Consider the following 17,113-nt stretch of genomic DNA (forward strand, 5'->3'; position numbering starts at 1 on the left):
ACGCCTGTGAGGGAGTCAAAGGGGATTGAAACAGATCAAATTTTCCCCCATTGATTTCACGGGGGTTTAAAAAAAAAAAAAAATTAAGCAAACGGAAAGCTTTCCATTTGCTTCCATCCCATTGGCTTCCATTTAAAAAAAAAAACAGAACTGATAACTCAGGCTGCGCTATTTGTTCTGTTAAAAAACAGAACCTGAACGGAAACCAATAAAAAAACTTTCTATTTGCTTTCGTTTTTTTTTTTTTTTTAATCTTAAAATCAACGTGGGAAAAAAAATGGATCCATTTAATCAGTTTCTTTGCTTCAAAAACGGAAGAGAGAGATGGAACTATGAGTGAAGCCAGATGTGAACTGAGCCTTTATAATCTGCTACTACAATTCTTAACCCTTTCCAATCCAATTTGTATCCTGGTTTTCCTAGGGGGCTTACTCTTTTTATGCCGTTATACAACGGCGCTATCTGCTGGCTAAAACCAGTATTGCATGAGGTGACACATTGGATAGGCTCCGACAGCAGAGAGGCTGGCAATATACAGTAAGAGAACCCCGACGAACATCTTCCAACATCGTAGCTGTACAGCCTTAAATCATAATGTCTTCAGACATCAGACAGTGGATTGGAAAGGGTTAATAAAGGGAGAATCAAGAGAGTCTAAAAGCCGTTATGGAGACTAACTATGCGTTTGTTCACTCCTTTTGTGCTTTGTAATTTCGCTGGCGTTTATATTTGTTCGGCGATTTATAATTCTTCTTTTATCTTTATTGACTAGAAAATATCCGAGAAAATATCGTATTGCTGTAAGGAGGGTCAGGACTGGAGAAACCAAGATGAAGATGAAGCTGAAAGATCGAAGTAAATACAGAAAACTGTAAGAAAGGTAAACTGACTGATCTGAGGAAGTGACATTAGAGAAAACTTCCAATTATTAATTATGTCAACAGAATATGTCATCAGAATTCACAATATTGTGGTTTTGGGAATTGTAGGAAAGCAGTACTTCTTAAAGGGGTATTCTGGGACATAGTGAATAGAGATGAGCGAGCATACTCGTCCGAGCTTGATGCTCGTTCGCGTATTAGGGTGCTCGAGATGCTCGTTACTCGAGACGAGCACCACGCGGTACTTGTCTCGATTAAACGAGCACTGACCATTGAATTCAATGGAGCCGGCAATACAGCCGGCTCCATTAAAAGCAATGGGCTGCCGGCGATTGCGAGATGAATTGTCGGGAAGGGCTTAAATATATAAGCCCTTCCCTGCAATTTATCCAGAAATGTGTAAAAAAAAAAAATATATATATACTCACCTTGTCCCGGCAGACGGAGTTCAGCGCGGCCGGCCTGCAGTGGGTGTGAAGGGGGTGTGAGTCAGACCTGCCCCCTGATTGGCTCAGCGCTGAGCCAATCAGAGGCAGATCTCACTCACACCCATTCATGAATTCATGAATGGGTGAGTGAGTGTTGCCTCTGATTGGCTCAGCGCAGCTCTCAGCTGAATGACAGCAGTTCAGCACCACAGTGCAGGGGACAGCAGGAGAAGACTCGGCTGTGCCCGGGCAGCTGAAGGGAGGTGAGTATCTATTTTTTTTGTTTTTTAAATCACTTTTAATTCATTTCCAGGGAATGGCTTATATGTAAAGCCCTTCCCTGAAAAAGAATTTAGGTGTGCCAGCGGACCATTGTCTTCAATGGAGTCGCCGGCAGCAGCAGCGGCTCCATTGAAGAGAATGCCTGCATTTTTATTCTTTTTTACACTAAAATCTTTCTTTTTCAGGTAAGGGCTTATATTTTTAAGCCCTTCCCGAAAATTCATCCCGCGCTCGCCAGCAGCCCATTGCTTTCAATGGAGCCGGCTGTATTGCCGGCTCCATTGAATTCAATGGGCTAACCATCGTTCTGCTCTGCCACAGCTGTTAAACCTGTGGCAGAGGAGAATGATTGTTATGCTGACAGTGGGGGGGGGGTCTCACTCTTGCCACTATTGTGGCTTAATAGTGAGACCTCGGAGCCCGAAATGCAGCCCTGCATGTTGCTCCTCGCCTGCCCTATCCATTTCTGTGTTTTTTACATGACTTTGGTGATTTGCTAAGATTTTCACAAATGAAAACCTTAGCGGAGCACCTGTCATATACAAAAATGCTCGAGTCGCCCATTGACTTCAATGGGGTTCGTTACTCGAAACGAACTCTCGAGCATCACTGAAAGTTCGACTCGAGTAACGAGCACTCGAGCATTTTGGTGCTCGCTCATCTCAGAAAAAGGTTCACTATTAATCTATAAATGATAGGTCATTAATAGATGATTGGCAATAACATGCCATTTGGATCCCTGCTGATCAGCTGATTCCCGTGCCGCCGTCATGGTGGTCAGTGTAGAAAGTAGAAAACAGACCATAGTGCTGCGACTCGGGTTGGTATAGCTGTGCAGCTGCTCCCATTGAATTCCATGGTTGGTATTGCAGCTCAGTTCCCATTGAATTCAATGGGAACTGAGCTGCAGTACCCACCCTGGCCACTGTGCTATGGTCAGCCCTTTCTCCGTTGACTATAGCTACATTGGCAACAGAAATCAGCTGATTGATGGGGATCCGATCTGGGGGTCCCTTTAATCATCGATAGAAAAAGTTCACTAAGTCCCTAAGTACCCCTTGAAAAGGGCTTTTTCGATATAAAAATATTACGGACAGCAGATAATGGTGTAAAGTAAAAAAGACCATATTGCCAACGATAAAGGCTTGAGGCATAAATTCAAAATGTACAACTGCCATGCCTTCAACATTAAAAGGTTTGTCTGACTTAAAGTTATTTTGTTGCAGGAAGCAGATGGCTCCATACATTATACAGTGGCCCAGGTTGGTACTGCAGGCTGAGTCCAATTCACTTCAGTAGGACGCAGCCTGCAGTATCAACCTGGGTCACTGAAAATGGACAGAGCTGTCTGCTTCCTGCAGCAGAACATCTAGAAGCGTGACAATCCCTTTAATGTCACCCCCCCCCCCCCCCCCCAGCTACATCATCATCTTTTTGTTACATGCAGTGTCCAGCCATTCAGTGCAGCTTGCCGGCTTCATGCTTTGCCCCATGTTCTGCAGATGTATGATTCTTCATGTAGCCTAAAAGCTGATCTTACATTCTTAGGCTGTGAAGAATAATTGAAAACATTTGCCTTCTAACTTGTTTTATTGTATTTATACTTTACAGGGTATTATGGAGATTGGTGGACTACCACTTGAACTCTGGCGTTTGATTTTAGCATACTTGCCTTTGCGTGACCTCGGACGATGTGGCATGGTTTGCAGGTCATGGTATGACCTTATAATCAGTCTGGACAACACCAGATGGCGACAACTGTGCTTGGGTTGTGCCGAATGTAGACATCCCAACTGGCCCATCAAGCCTGAAGTAGAACCAAGGTCATGGAGAGAAGCTTTCAAACAGCATTATGTAGCCTCCAAAACCTGGACAAAGAACGCTCAGGACCTGGAGTCCTCCAACTGCTTGTACCTGTTTAGGAGGAAGAAGGATAGGAGGGTTCTCTATGTGGGCTATGGCTGTGAGTTTGAGAACCTGAGGACTGCCCTAGCCTCGGCCAACATCTACGACCGTATTTTGTTGCAACCGGGTGTATATGAAGAGCAAAATGAGATTATTCTAAAAGTCCCCGTAGAGATCATGGGCCAAGGAAAACTGGGAGACGTGGCTTTACTTGTCTGCATTGACCAGCAGTGCCCGACCTCTCGACTATGCAACTTGGTTTTTATGCCTGCTTGGTTCACACCAGTAATGTATAAGGTGAGAATAAATTTCCTTTCATTGTGGGTAGTATGATATTTCAGATGACGGCTACAGAGGCAGTATGGCTGCCATTATTATACTTCATAGTGTATATAACAGTATGTGCATCTAGGCTGAAGAGATCTGCCAGTCTGACATGAAATAGATGTTCATAGTACATTAGTCTGCTGCTTACACTGTACATGTCTGGATTCCTAAAGGGGTTTTCCTTACACATACTAACACTTAAAGGGGTTGTCTCGCGAAAGCAAGTGGGGTTAAGCACTTCTGTATGGCCATATTAATGCACTTTGTAATATACATCGTGCATTAAATATGAGCCATACAGAAGTTATTCACTTACCTGCTCCGTTGCTGGCGTCCCCGTTGCCATGCCTCCGTCTAACTTCGGTGTCTTCTTGCTTTTTTAGACGCGCTTGCGCAGATCTATCTTCTCCATTCGGCTCGTCTCGGCATCACCGGCATTTTGGCTCCGCCCCCTTGTACGCGTCATCGCGAAGCTCCGCCCCCGTCACATGTGCCGATTCCAGCCAATCAGAGGCTGGAATCGGCACATGTGACGGGGGCGGAGCTTCGCGATGACGCGTACAAGGGGGCGGAGCCAAAATGCCGGTGATGCCGAGACGAGCCGAATGGAGAAGATAGATCTGCGCAAGCGCGTCTAAAAAAGCAAGAAGACACCGAAGTTAGACGGAGCCATGGCAACGGGGACGCCAGCAACGGAGCAGGTAAGTGAATAACTTCTGTATGGCTCATATTTAATGCACGATGTATATTACAAAGTGCATTAATATGGCCATACAGAAGTGTTTAACCCCACTTGCTTTCGCGAGACAACCCCTTTAAAGGTAGTGTTATGTGGAGGCAGTGCCAACCTTGCCCATCTGAATATGCTGCACTATTTGTGTTGCCCATAATGGTCCTTTGCTTCAGACTAAGCGGTAAAAAAATTGGATGTTTTTTTACAAAAAAGCTTGATCTCAAGGTAAGGAGGAAGTTGAAAGGGAAAGATCCTGTAAAAACAAGGTGAAAACAAACAGTTAAAAATAGTGCACATGGGAGGAATCGAACGTAACCCTTTCCAGTCCAATTTCCCTGCCGCCCGCACGCTCCCCAGCTCACCTCTATGTGTATATACTGAGGAGAATCTACCTCACCTCTATGTGTATATACTGAAGAGAATCTACCTCACCTCTATATGTATATACTGAGGAGAATTTACCTCACCTCTATGTGTATATACTGAGGAGAATCTACCTCACCTCTATGTGTGTATATACTGAGGAGAATCTACCTCCCCTCTATGTGTATATACTGAGGAGAATCTACCTCCCCTCTATGTGTATATACTGAGGAGAATCTACCTCACCTTTGTGTATATACGGAGGAGAATCTACCTCACCTCTTTGTGTATATACTGAGGAGAATCTACCTCACCTCTGTGTGTATATACTGAGGAGAATCTACCTCACCTCTGTGTGTGTATATACTGAGGAGAATCTACCTCACGTCTATGTGTTTATACTGAGGAGAATCTACCTCACCTCTATGTGTATATACTGAGGAGAATCTACCTTACCTCTATGTGTATATACTGAGGAGAATCTATCTCACCTCTATATGTATATACTGAGGAGAATCTACCTCACTTCTATGTGTATATACTGAGGAGAATCTACCTCACCTCTATGTGTATATACTGAGGAGAATCTACCTCACCTCTATGTGTATATACTGAGGAGAATCTACCTCACCTCTATATGTATATACTGAGGAGAATCTACCTCACTTCTATGTGTATATACTGAGGAGAATCTACCTCACGTCTATGTGTATATACTGAGGAGAATCTACCTCACGTCTATGTGTATATACTGAGGAGAATCTACCTCACGTCTATGTGTATATACTGAGGAGAATCTACCTCACGTCTATGTGTATATACTGAGGAGAATCTACCTCACGTCTATGTGTATATACTGAGGAGAATCTACCTCACGTCTATGTGTATATACTGAGGAGAATCTACCTCACGTCTATGTGTATATACTGAGGAGAATCTACCTCACGTCTATGTGTATATACTGAGGAGAATCTACCTCACGTCTATGTGTATATACTGAGGAGAATCTACCTCACGTCTATGTGTATATACTGAGGAGAATCTACCTCACGTCTATGTGTATATACTGAGGAGAATCTACCTCACGTCTATGTGTATATACTGAGGAGAATCTACCTCACGTCTATGTGTATATACTGAGGAGAATCTACCTCACGTCTATGTGTATATACTGAGGAGAATCTACCTCACGTCTATGTGTATATACTGAGGAGAATCTACCTCACGTCTATGTGTATATACTGAGGAGAATCTACCTCACGTCTATGTGTATATACTGAGGAGAATCTACCTCACGTCTATGTGTATATACTGAGGAGAATCTACCTCACGTCTATGTGTATATACTGAGGAGAATCTACCTCACGTCTATGTGTATATACTGAGGAGAATCTACCTCACGTCTATGTGTATATACTGAGGAGAATCTACCTCACGTCTATGTGTATATACTGAGGAGAATCTACCTCACGTCTATGTGTATATACTGAGGAGAATCTACCTCACGTCTATGTGTATATACTGAGGAGAATCTACCTCACGTCTATGTGTATATACTGAGGAGAATCTACCTCACGTCTATGTGTATATACTGAGGAGAATCTACCTCACGTCTATGTGTATATACTGAGGAGAATCTACCTCACGTCTATGTGTATATACTGAGGAGAATCTACCTCACGTCTATGTGTATATACTGAGGAGAATCTACCTCACGTCTATGTGTATATACTGAGGAGAATCTACCTCACGTCTATGTGTATATACTGAGGAGAATCTACCTCACGTCTATGTGTATATACTGAGGAGAATCTACCTCACGTCTATGTGTATATACTGAGGAGAATCTACCTCACGTCTATGTGTATATACTGAGGAGAATCTACCTCACGTCTATGTGTATATACTGAGGAGAATCTACCTCCCCTCTATGTGTGTATACTGAGGAGAATCTACCTCCCCTCTATGTGTATATACTGAGGAGAATCTACCTCACCTCTATGTGTATATACTGAGGAGAATCTGCCTCCCATCTATGTGTATATACTGAGGAGAATCTACCCCACCTCTGTATGTGTATACTGAGGAGAATCTACCTCCCCTCTGTGTGTGTATATACTGAGGAGAATCTACCTCCCCTCTGTGTGTGTATATACTGAGGAGAATCTACCTCCCCTCTGTGTGTGTATATACTGAGGAGAATCTACCTCCCCTCTGTGTGTGTATATACTGAGGAGAATCTACCTCCCCTCTGTGTGTGTATATACTGAGGAGAATCTACCTCACCTCTATGTGTATATACTGAGGAGAATCTACCTCACCTCTATGTGTATATACTGAGGAGAATCTACCTCACCTCTATGTGTGTATATACTGAGGAGAATCTACCTCACCTCTATGTGTATATACTGAGGAGAATCTACCTCACCTCTATGTATATATACTGAGGAGAATCTACCTCACCTCTATGTATATATACTGAGGAGAATCTACCTCACTTCTATGTGTATATACTGAGGAGAATCTGCCTCCCATCTATGTGTATATACTGAGGAGAATCTACCTCCCCTCTGTGTGTGTATATACTGAGGAGAATCTACCTCCCCTCTATGTGTATATACTGAGGAGAATCGACTTCACCTCTGTGTGTATATACTGAGGAGAATCGACCTCACCTCTGTGTGTATATACTGAGGAGAATCGACCTCACGTCTGTGTGTATATACTGAGGAGAATCGACCTCACCTCCTGTGTGTATATACTGAGGAGAATCGACCTCACCTCCTGTGTGTATATACTGAGGAGAATCGACCTCACCTCTGTGTGTATATACTGAGGAGAATCGACCTCACCTCTGTGTGTATATACTGAGGAGAATCGACCTCACCTCTGTGTGTATATACTGAGGAGAATCGACCTCACCTCTGTGTGTATATACTGAGGAGAATCGACCTCACCTCTGTGTGTATATACTGAGGAGAATCGACCTCACCTCTGTGTGTATATACTGAGGAGAATCGACCTCACCTCTGTGTGTATATACTGAGGAGAATCGACCTCACCTCTGTGTGTATATACTGAGGAGAATCGACCTCACCTCTGTGTGTATATACTGAGGAGAATCGACCTCACCTCTGTGTGTATATACTGAGGAGAATCGACCTCACCTCTGTGTGTATATACTGAGGAGAATCGACCTCACCTCTGTGTGTATATACTGAGGAGAATCGACCTCACCTCTGTGTGTATATACTGAGGAGAATCGACCTCACCTCTGTGTGTATATACTGAGGAGAATCGACCTCACCTCTGTGTGTATATACTGAGGAGAATCGACCTCACCTCTGTGTGTATATACTGAGGAGAATCGACCTCACCTCTGTGTGTATATACTGGCGAGAATCTGCCTCACCTCTGTGTATAGCCGGATGTATCAGCTAGTAATCTTATAAAAGGCTTTTCCCACTGTAGACAGTACCGCAGTCCCACATAATGGCAGCGTTGTGATCAGTTTTCAGATAATGTGCTGACCTCGCCTCTGTACAGCGGAAGGCAACATTTGGCAGTCATGGGTAACTGTGTTGACTTTGACCATGGGGAGATTATTTGTGCGCTGTGGTGTGGTGCTAGTAAGACTGAACCAAGACTGGTTGAACCACAGACAGATGTCCGACAGAAGATCATATATGGTTGATCTTAGTGGCGAGCGTTGGGTGGCACATCTGGTGTCTCATAAACAACATACCACCGGACCAGCAGTATAACAGTGGGGAGATTAGGTAAATTTCCACAATGACCATGCAGTGTACCTTGTGTCGATTGGGGTTCAATACCTGAAGACCAACAAGGGTGCCCCCAATGACGACAACTCCTTATATTTGGGATATGCCAAAAAGCGTTGTATGATCTGCTCCCATTTATCCACAAAATGTGCACCACCTGATGGAGCTGCTGCAGCGGGCATGGGGCGAGTCATGTATGGAGGATGCTTACTGCTTGGTGGAATCTGTTCCATGTCCTCTGAAAGCTATGATCGCCCAAAAAGATGGCCCAACGTGTTATTGAACGGGTGTCCCAAATGCGGTGATCATTCAGTATATCGTCGTGGTAACTGCAATAGGTTGTACGTATGTCAAATCTATCAAACTTTTCAGGAAAGACCAGAAGCATTCCCATTTTGCCCCCATTGTCTTGGCTACTTTGACGGTTTCTCAATGGTCTGTTGACATACAAGATATTGCAGTTGGTGTAGTTCACTATATTGGCTACCAGGCTGCAATTACCCCTCCCCCCAAAAATTAATTAATTAGAAAAAATATATATATAATTTTTTTTCTTTTTCTTTCTTAGATACAACCTATTGCAGTTACCACAATGATATATTGGATCATTTAAGGCTGGACAATAAAGGACTGGTCTGGGGGAATAGGAAGTAAACTCATAATGGACGTTGTGTGTGAATTTCGGCTTCCTCTTCCGAAAATGGTTACTAGGCACTTTAGCAATTGTTCTTGGGGTCCCAGGGATGAAACCCCCATGACCAAACATTGCTGGAACTGCTTGAAGGATCCGCATGTACTGAGACAAAGTTTGCTGTGGCTTCTGGGAGGGAAGACTGTGACAAAATCTAACTGTGACTACTGTGAAGGAGGATGGACCATGGAAAAACCTTGCTATGACTACTTAAAGGGGGGATTAGTTGGGAGAAGTACTGCTATGACTTCTTAGGAGGGGCAGTAGGCAGTGGGAAAACTTGCTTTGGGTGAGTTTGTGAAACTTTGCTGAAGCTTAGTGTTACTGCCTGTTGAGGAATGGGATGGACCATGCTGTCATCACAGTGAGGTGTTGCCTGATGTACAGATGTAGCAAAGTCTAACTGAACACTTAACACATTGAAGTTTTCCTTATTTGAAAAAGTAGAGGATAAGATTGAAGACTCAGGTAGCGGGTCCCAACTTTAATACAGTAGGGAAGCCCCTGAACAATGTTTGCATTATTAGGGAACCCCTAATGTCTTTACTGACCCAAAGAATCTTTGTATAGGGGCGGGCAAAGCCCAATTCTTGTTCAGTGCCAGGTAAACATTTCATCAAATGAAGTACCGGAATATTATACCATGTGTAATCAAGACTTTTTTTCTTTTCTTCATCCAGACGTCCATTGGTTACGTCCAATTTGACAACTGCAACTTCGAGAACGGGCAACTACAGATCCATGCGCCAGGAACGTGCCAGATTAAATTTTGCACTTTTAACCAGTCCAGCATACATTTCCACAATGTGGCTCTCAGTGTGCTTGAGAACTGTGAATTTACTAACAGTGAAAATGCCTCTGTGACCGTGGAGGGATCGCCCACATCTGACAAAAACTGGGCTTGTAAGCATCTGTCAGCCTCTGCCAAGTCAAGGACCCTGTTGTACACCACTTCGGAGTCTTCTCTGTCTGCGAATACCGATTACTCAACCATCGGGTCTCCCGGTGCAAATATGAGGAAGTGTGAGATCCTATTTAATGGAGACCAAAGCCACTCACACCCTCAAACCAAATCCCAAATATTGGATGATACCACGAATGACAAGGAGAATGAACTGAATGGAAACTTTTACATGGGTAAAGATGGGGAGGCCATGACTCTGGATACGGACTATAGTGACAGTGAACTGAGCACAGTCAGTGAGAACGAAGACGATGACCAGTCCGTCTATAAGTTGTCATATCATTCTCATGGACTGAGCCACATGCTAGCCAAATCCATACACTGCAAGCCACAGACTAATGGGCTCCTCGCTTTACAGAGTGACATGGCTTTGAAAAGTTTACAACAAGAGTTACAAAGGGATAAGGAATTGCAATCTATTGCCAACTCAATCCAAGGATGTCTGGTATGGAAGTGCCTTTTCAGAGATGGCAAGGGTGGTGTCTTTATTTGCTCGCAAGGACAAGCGAGGCTGGAAGGTTGTATATTCAGAGACCTGACCTACGCAGTAAGATGCATTCAAAATAGCAAGGTAAGTCACCTGTAAATAACACTAGGTGTTCAGTATTTCACAGTGAATGTTGCATTATCACACGTAATACATGAAAAGTCCTTTTAAAATACTTTTTAAAAGTGGGCAAAAAGTTTTTGATAAGTTACATGGCTACTGATTTGTTGCCAAATGCTCATGACCGCTGCCCCTTCATCTATTCTACTGACATTGCATGAATCTAGATCACCATCTATATCAATATCCACTTCCTAACTGGTAGAGGTGTAGGATGTGCTATACCTCCCATAGCGTGCAATGCAAAAGTGATTCTTAATGCACATAGGCGGAAACCAATTGCGGTTTCCGCTTACGGATGAAAAATCGCATCATGCTCCATTATCCTGCGGATTCCACACAGATGGCTTCCATTGAAGTCAATGGAAGCCGTCTGACCCCCAGTCCGTCCGCAGTTGACATTACAGAGGAGCCGAGGATTCCGCTGAAAAAGCGGAAGCTTAAAAAATTTTTTACTTCCCATGTCCGACAGCGAGCCGTGTGGACCTTCCGCAGTACAGAAAGAAGAAAAAGAAAGCAGGAACACGTGGACACCGCTGCTGCCAGAGACTGCTTCTGCATGCGGAATCCATCCCGCCCGTGTGCATATGGCCTTACCCATAAGCATGAAAGAGCTGTGCCGTTGAGAAGCTATCTGTTATAATTTCACCCCTCCATACACATTCACACTCAGCGCTTGGAGCAGGGGATGCAGAAGACAAGTGGAGTGTCCCTGCTTGTCTTCTGCATCCAGCTGTTCTCCGCTCTGAGCGCCCAGCTGTTATACAGTCGGGCGCTCCGAGCAGAGGATGCAGAAGACAAGTGCGATGTCCCCGCTTGTCTTCTGCATCCAGCTGCTTTCTGCACGGAGCGCCTGGCTATTATACAGCCGAGTACTTTGTGCGGGGTATGGAGAACGCAGCTAGACCGCTCTGTTCTTCATACCCAGCCTGTCATCAGGGAGCGGGATACAGCTGAAACAATAGTATCAGCTGTATCCCGCTGTGAATCCTTGATAAGGCTCATGGTTGTCTTTCAGCATGCTTAACGAAAACTGCAGGATGTCAGTGCAGTTGCACACAACGATTATCGCTCAAAAGCCGTCTAAATGGGCCTTTAGAAATCTGCATTTGTGGTTTTTTTTTTTCCTGCAGGATAGTGCACAACAAAATCTGCAATAATACATCGCCTGCGGCTTTTATTGCAGATTTTAACTTCCTCATTAAAATTAATAGGAGAAATCCACAGCAAATTTGACCTATTCAGCTTGCTCGATGCTGTGGATGTAAAGGCGCGCCCTGCAGGCTAGTTTCCTTGAAGAAACATTCCACAACATGCAGTTCTGTAGGGTACGTTCAGACGGTGGATTTTCCGGCGGCAAATTCCGCTTCTAAAAGCCATGTCTAAATCTACTACTACTTGCTGCGTTTTTTGGTGTTCATACGTGTGCAGACTTATCCCTGTTAATGGGTACAATCTGCGCGCCAAATTCAGACACAAACAAAATGACATGTCACTTCTTGATGCAGAAACGCTCGTTTTCGTGTTCGAATTCCAAACACGAATTTTGCTCATTAACAGCGCTAAAAAATGTTGCAGAAAGTCTTAGATTTTGATGCGGTTTTTTTTTCATCACGGAAAATTCACCACGATTCCACCATCTGAACATGGCCTTAAAATGTCTGGCCTTCGCCAGTCAATTTAGCTGTATTGTTAAAGCCGGGGCTACCAGGTGACCAGAGTCACAATTGTTTTGTGACCGCCATTGATTCCACATATTTCGGGATGGTTTACAATGTTGCAGTAGTTGTAGGTTGTACGTAACCCCCATAGAAGCTGCATGGAAGCTGTTACTGTGTAACCCCGGCCTTCAGGCTTCATCAGCACTAACCAAACTCTTCGGTTTTCACTTCCCAGATCGTTATGCTAAAGAATGACATTTACCACTGTAAAGCATCCGGGGTCTTTCTACGTTTAGCAGCAGGAGGTCTCATAGCTGACAACAACATCCATTCCAACACTGAGGCAGGAGTAGATATCCGCAAAGGAGCCAATCCTGTTATACTGGTATGTGAAACTACATATACATGCATCTTATATGTGTAGAAGGCACAAGAGTGCGAGATATATATTAAACGTTGTATACAATATATAAATGTTCTGACTATTCTCTGAGAGTAGAAAGCTGCAGTGTGTTAGACGTCAAGTAGCATTACTCATAGCAATGGGTTGATCCAATCAGGATAGGTAATGCCATCACTTCCTGATGGGTGGAGGTCCAACCTCCGGGACCATATCACCTGAATGAAGTAGCCACACTCCTATCTGCTGTCTGTACGTGGAGGCTATGTTATAGTTCCATGCAATTGTATTTTTTTTCCCATTGCACCCCACTTTTTTAGGTTTTTCACTACATTATATGATACATTAAATGAAAACATTTAAAAATACAATCAAATATGTCAACGGAAAAATAAAGTTATGATTTTTTTATTTTTTTTTAAAGGGGGGGAAGAAAAGGCAAAAATGAAGAGAAAAAAAAACTTTTTGCACGATATATTCCATTGTTCAGCGTATGTTTGTATACATTGGGCAATTCCTCCATACTCCGTGAGAATTGACCCTCACACAAAGTAAGGCTATGTTCACATCTACATACGGAGGTTCCTTTGGTATTAGTGTATCTTGTCGCCACTGGAACTGTGGGTGGTGACAAGATACAGGCTCTTTGACAGGCCGGACACGCCCCCCTCTCAGGTCCTGGAACTCAGTACAAAGTGACAGCGGCGTAACCTGTGCTCAAGTGGCTTACCCCTTGGCACACCGGTTTTATTCTTCTCTCTCGCGACCTCCCTGCACTGCCCAGCAGCGTAGGAAGAGCGGCTTCACCAACGGCCTCTCTGCACTCTGCAGCGGGGGCGGACAACGAGGAAGTGGTGGCCGCAGTGGCAGCACAGCGCTGCTCTTACAGTGAGTGCTGGAGGGAGGGGACGGGGAGGGTGCAGGGGAGCGACAACACATAGTAACTGCAGGGACAGCGCTGTGAAGGAAGGGGAGCGCAGACACAGCTATGTAAATGTTGGAACGTAGGGGGACTGACGATTAAGCACAGTGGGGACAGCGCCGTGGAAGGAAGGGGGATGGAGGCTGCAGGGGAGCGGCGACTGTGCTGGGGAAGGAGGGGGACGGAGGCTGCAGGGGAGTCGGGACACCGCAATGTAACTCTGGGGACAGAAAGGCTGCAGGCCACCTTGCACGCTGCTAGGACCTTCTATGCTTGACCCAATCAGGAACTAGGGGTGTGAGAGGGGCATTCCTCCTGTCAAACCCCTAGCTTCCGGTGGCGTCAAGATACATTAATACCGGTTCCTTTGAGGTTCCAGCATTGAATGGCGGTGTGTGTGCCGGACTTTTTCGTCCAGTGAAATTCCGTATAGCCGGACAGAAACCGAACGGACTCTATTATAGTCAATGACGTCCATTCGGTTCACAAAACAGAGCATGAAAACGGAATCCCCTAATGCAGGTGTGAACATAGCTGTAGGGCAGGGACAGATCTTTCATTGGTTCCTGTGTGCATACAAGAAGCAGATTATTTATGTTAGATAATCCCAAGATGTATGACAGCGACACATGTAGATGCTTTAGTTACGAGGACAGCCGTGCTTTACAGCATTTTGCCAATATTTTTATTATTGTCATTTTTAATTGTAAGTGTATAATTTTATCCCTCATCGGATGTCTTCATGCTCTGGAGATGGACGGCCATACAGACATGTATATATGTAACTGAACACATAATGACCTGAGCCTTATAGTGCAGAGCACCGCTATAGGTAACACACTATTATTTGGGGAGCAGCGGGGAGCGGTGTCCGGGCTCCTCTTGGAATGCATTATCTTGAATTCTCTGCATGATGCTTTGTGTTTTGTCTCCCTCCGCGCTGCACATAGTGTAACCGGATACACAGCGGCCTCCGCTCCGGCATTGTTGTCCTGGGCAACGGGAAAGGCAGCATCCGCAGCAACCAGATCTACGGGAATAAAGAAGCCGGCATTTATATACTGTACAATGGGAACCCCGTGGTGAGGTAAGTTATCAAGGTCTCGTTATGGGCTCTCTGCTCCTCTGGCTGCATTTACAGGAGGCTGAGCACATTATTTTCACAAACACGTCTCCAAAGTAGCTCAGAAGAAGCCGAAGGGGAAAAATAAACTATTGTGTTTCAACTTTAATATTAATCACAAGGGAAACGCTAATCTCCAGCGCCAACGCCTTTCTATACTCCTCTTCTCTATGATATTATTAGTGAAGCGATGCCGTCTTGTACGCAGTCACATGTAGCACATAACGGTAATCATAGAGACTGCAGATCTGTCACAGCAAAAAAAAACTATCTATCTAGGAAAAAATAAGATACGGATCTTTTGAAATGCAGCGAGGCAAAAAAAAAAAAAGGCTTTTTATTGTTGAAAAACTAAGAAAAAATAATTTTGATACTGTTGACAAAAAAAGTTGTCATTTATACCGCGTAGTGAACATTGTGGAATTGATAATGGCCTTAAAAAAAAAAAAGAAGCCACGTATAAATTAAACAGTACTTTTGTATATGCCCCAAGATGATACCAATAAACAAGCCCTCCTGCAGCTATTTCTATGGAAAATAAAAAAAATTATGGCTTTTGAAAAGTAGCTTTTGTTGAACGTTCCAATAAATCGTTGTGTCCTTAAGGGCCAAGCTAGGTTGTGTTGTTAAGGAGTTAATGGGAGGGGAGCTGTGAATGGGTTTTATTATACAGAAGGGGGTGCGCCAGGTCTCTATAATGTACTCTGAGGGGGACGTCTGGGGGTGTGTGTTAGTTAATGGCTCTTTGTATATAAGTACCGGCTCGCACGACCGTAGTGTAAAACATTGCGTAAAACCGTAGTGTTTTACCGGCTCGGGGAACTGCGTATCCCTGTGTATTGTCACGTTTCTGCCGGCGTATTTTGCACTCGCTGTCATGCAGCGGCTTCACGGTTTCTTCTTCTTTTTTTTTACTTTCTTCTGAGGTCTCCTTGCAACAATGCGTAAAAAATCGTCGTACAGACACAATGTAGTTGCGTATACAATGTGTTCCGAACACACCCATAGAAAATAATAGGGCCGTACATGTGTGAAATGAAGTTAAAATAGAAGGTGCTGCGTTTTTTATGCGCATAATTTACGCAAGAAATCTACGCAGGTGTGAACGGATCAATGAGAATCAATGTACTTTTACTGACTCCATTCACTGTGTATTATGCTCGCGTAATATGCAATGAAATTACACTTGTACAAGCGCGATGTCATGGCCGACTCCTAGTGTGACATCACATCGTTACATCCTGTTTTTGCGGGCGCATGCTGTCAGCGCCGCCAGTACACAGAGGCCGGAGCTGAAGCAGTGGAAGTCTCTGCGCCGACCTCCTTGTAGTGGCCGGCACTTGTAACTGCAGCTCTGACCTCTGTGTATTTGTGGCACTGACAGCATGCCCCCCTTCAGCTGAGTAGTGGGGTCCATCGCTTGGGACCCCGACCAATCAACTATTGATGACAGATCATCAGGGGTTCTCTTCCTGGAAACCCCCTTAAGTCTTACACATTTGTGACATATATGTTATGGTTTTTTTTGCCTGTGCAAATGCACACGATTTGCGCACACAAAAAGTAGAGTGAAAAAAACGCAGAGGCGCACGTAAATATATGGTGTAAGTGCACAGACTCCCATGTGAATCTAGTCTTAGAGCTCAACGGGGAGAGCTGTACAGACGCTCAGCCACCTCTCTGTTGGTTTCATTTCAGGCGTTTTCTTATCGCCGTGTTGGCAGCTTCTAGATCTGCGCTTTGCAGCCGTTTGTATTGGCGTAAGCACATCTTCCCCGTTGAGCACATTATCGCACAAGCTTTGATTTGCACTTGTGTAATAAGTAGTTTGAGTTTCTCATATTTTTTAAGGCTCACCTTACAATTGACGTTAAGAACTTGCTTTCTCCTATTTTGATAGAGACCGGAACATGGAATGTTAAGAATGCAAGAGATAAACACCAGCTATCCAGAAGTATGCCCCAAACCTAGTACAGGGGGACTGTCCTCAGTGAGAGAAACCAAGTCATCTTGTAGATGTGAGACCTTTTACTGGCCAACAAAA

At 44.3% G+C, this 17,113-nt stretch overlaps 1 protein-coding gene across 1 annotated transcript in view; it reads left to right on the forward strand.

Annotated features, from left to right (window-relative positions):
• Positions 1-17,113, forward strand: part of FBXO10 (F-box protein 10) — a 57,165-nt gene that overhangs the window by 7,455 nt on the left and 32,597 nt on the right. The window contains exons 2-6 of the mRNA XM_066604452.1: positions 773-880; positions 3,203-3,793; positions 10,073-10,927; positions 12,860-13,009; positions 14,897-15,033. Coding sequence (XP_066460549.1) covers positions 3,209-3,793; positions 10,073-10,927; positions 12,860-13,009; positions 14,897-15,033 — 1,727 coding nt within the window. The 5' untranslated portion in view covers positions 773-880; positions 3,203-3,208. The remainder of the gene's footprint in view (positions 1-772; positions 881-3,202; positions 3,794-10,072; positions 10,928-12,859; positions 13,010-14,896; positions 15,034-17,113) is intronic.

The sequence above is a fragment of the Eleutherodactylus coqui genome, chromosome 5 (assembly GCF_035609145.1).
Source record: "Eleutherodactylus coqui strain aEleCoq1 chromosome 5, aEleCoq1.hap1, whole genome shotgun sequence".
Lineage (NCBI taxonomy): Eukaryota > Metazoa > Chordata > Amphibia > Anura > Eleutherodactylidae > Eleutherodactylus > Eleutherodactylus coqui.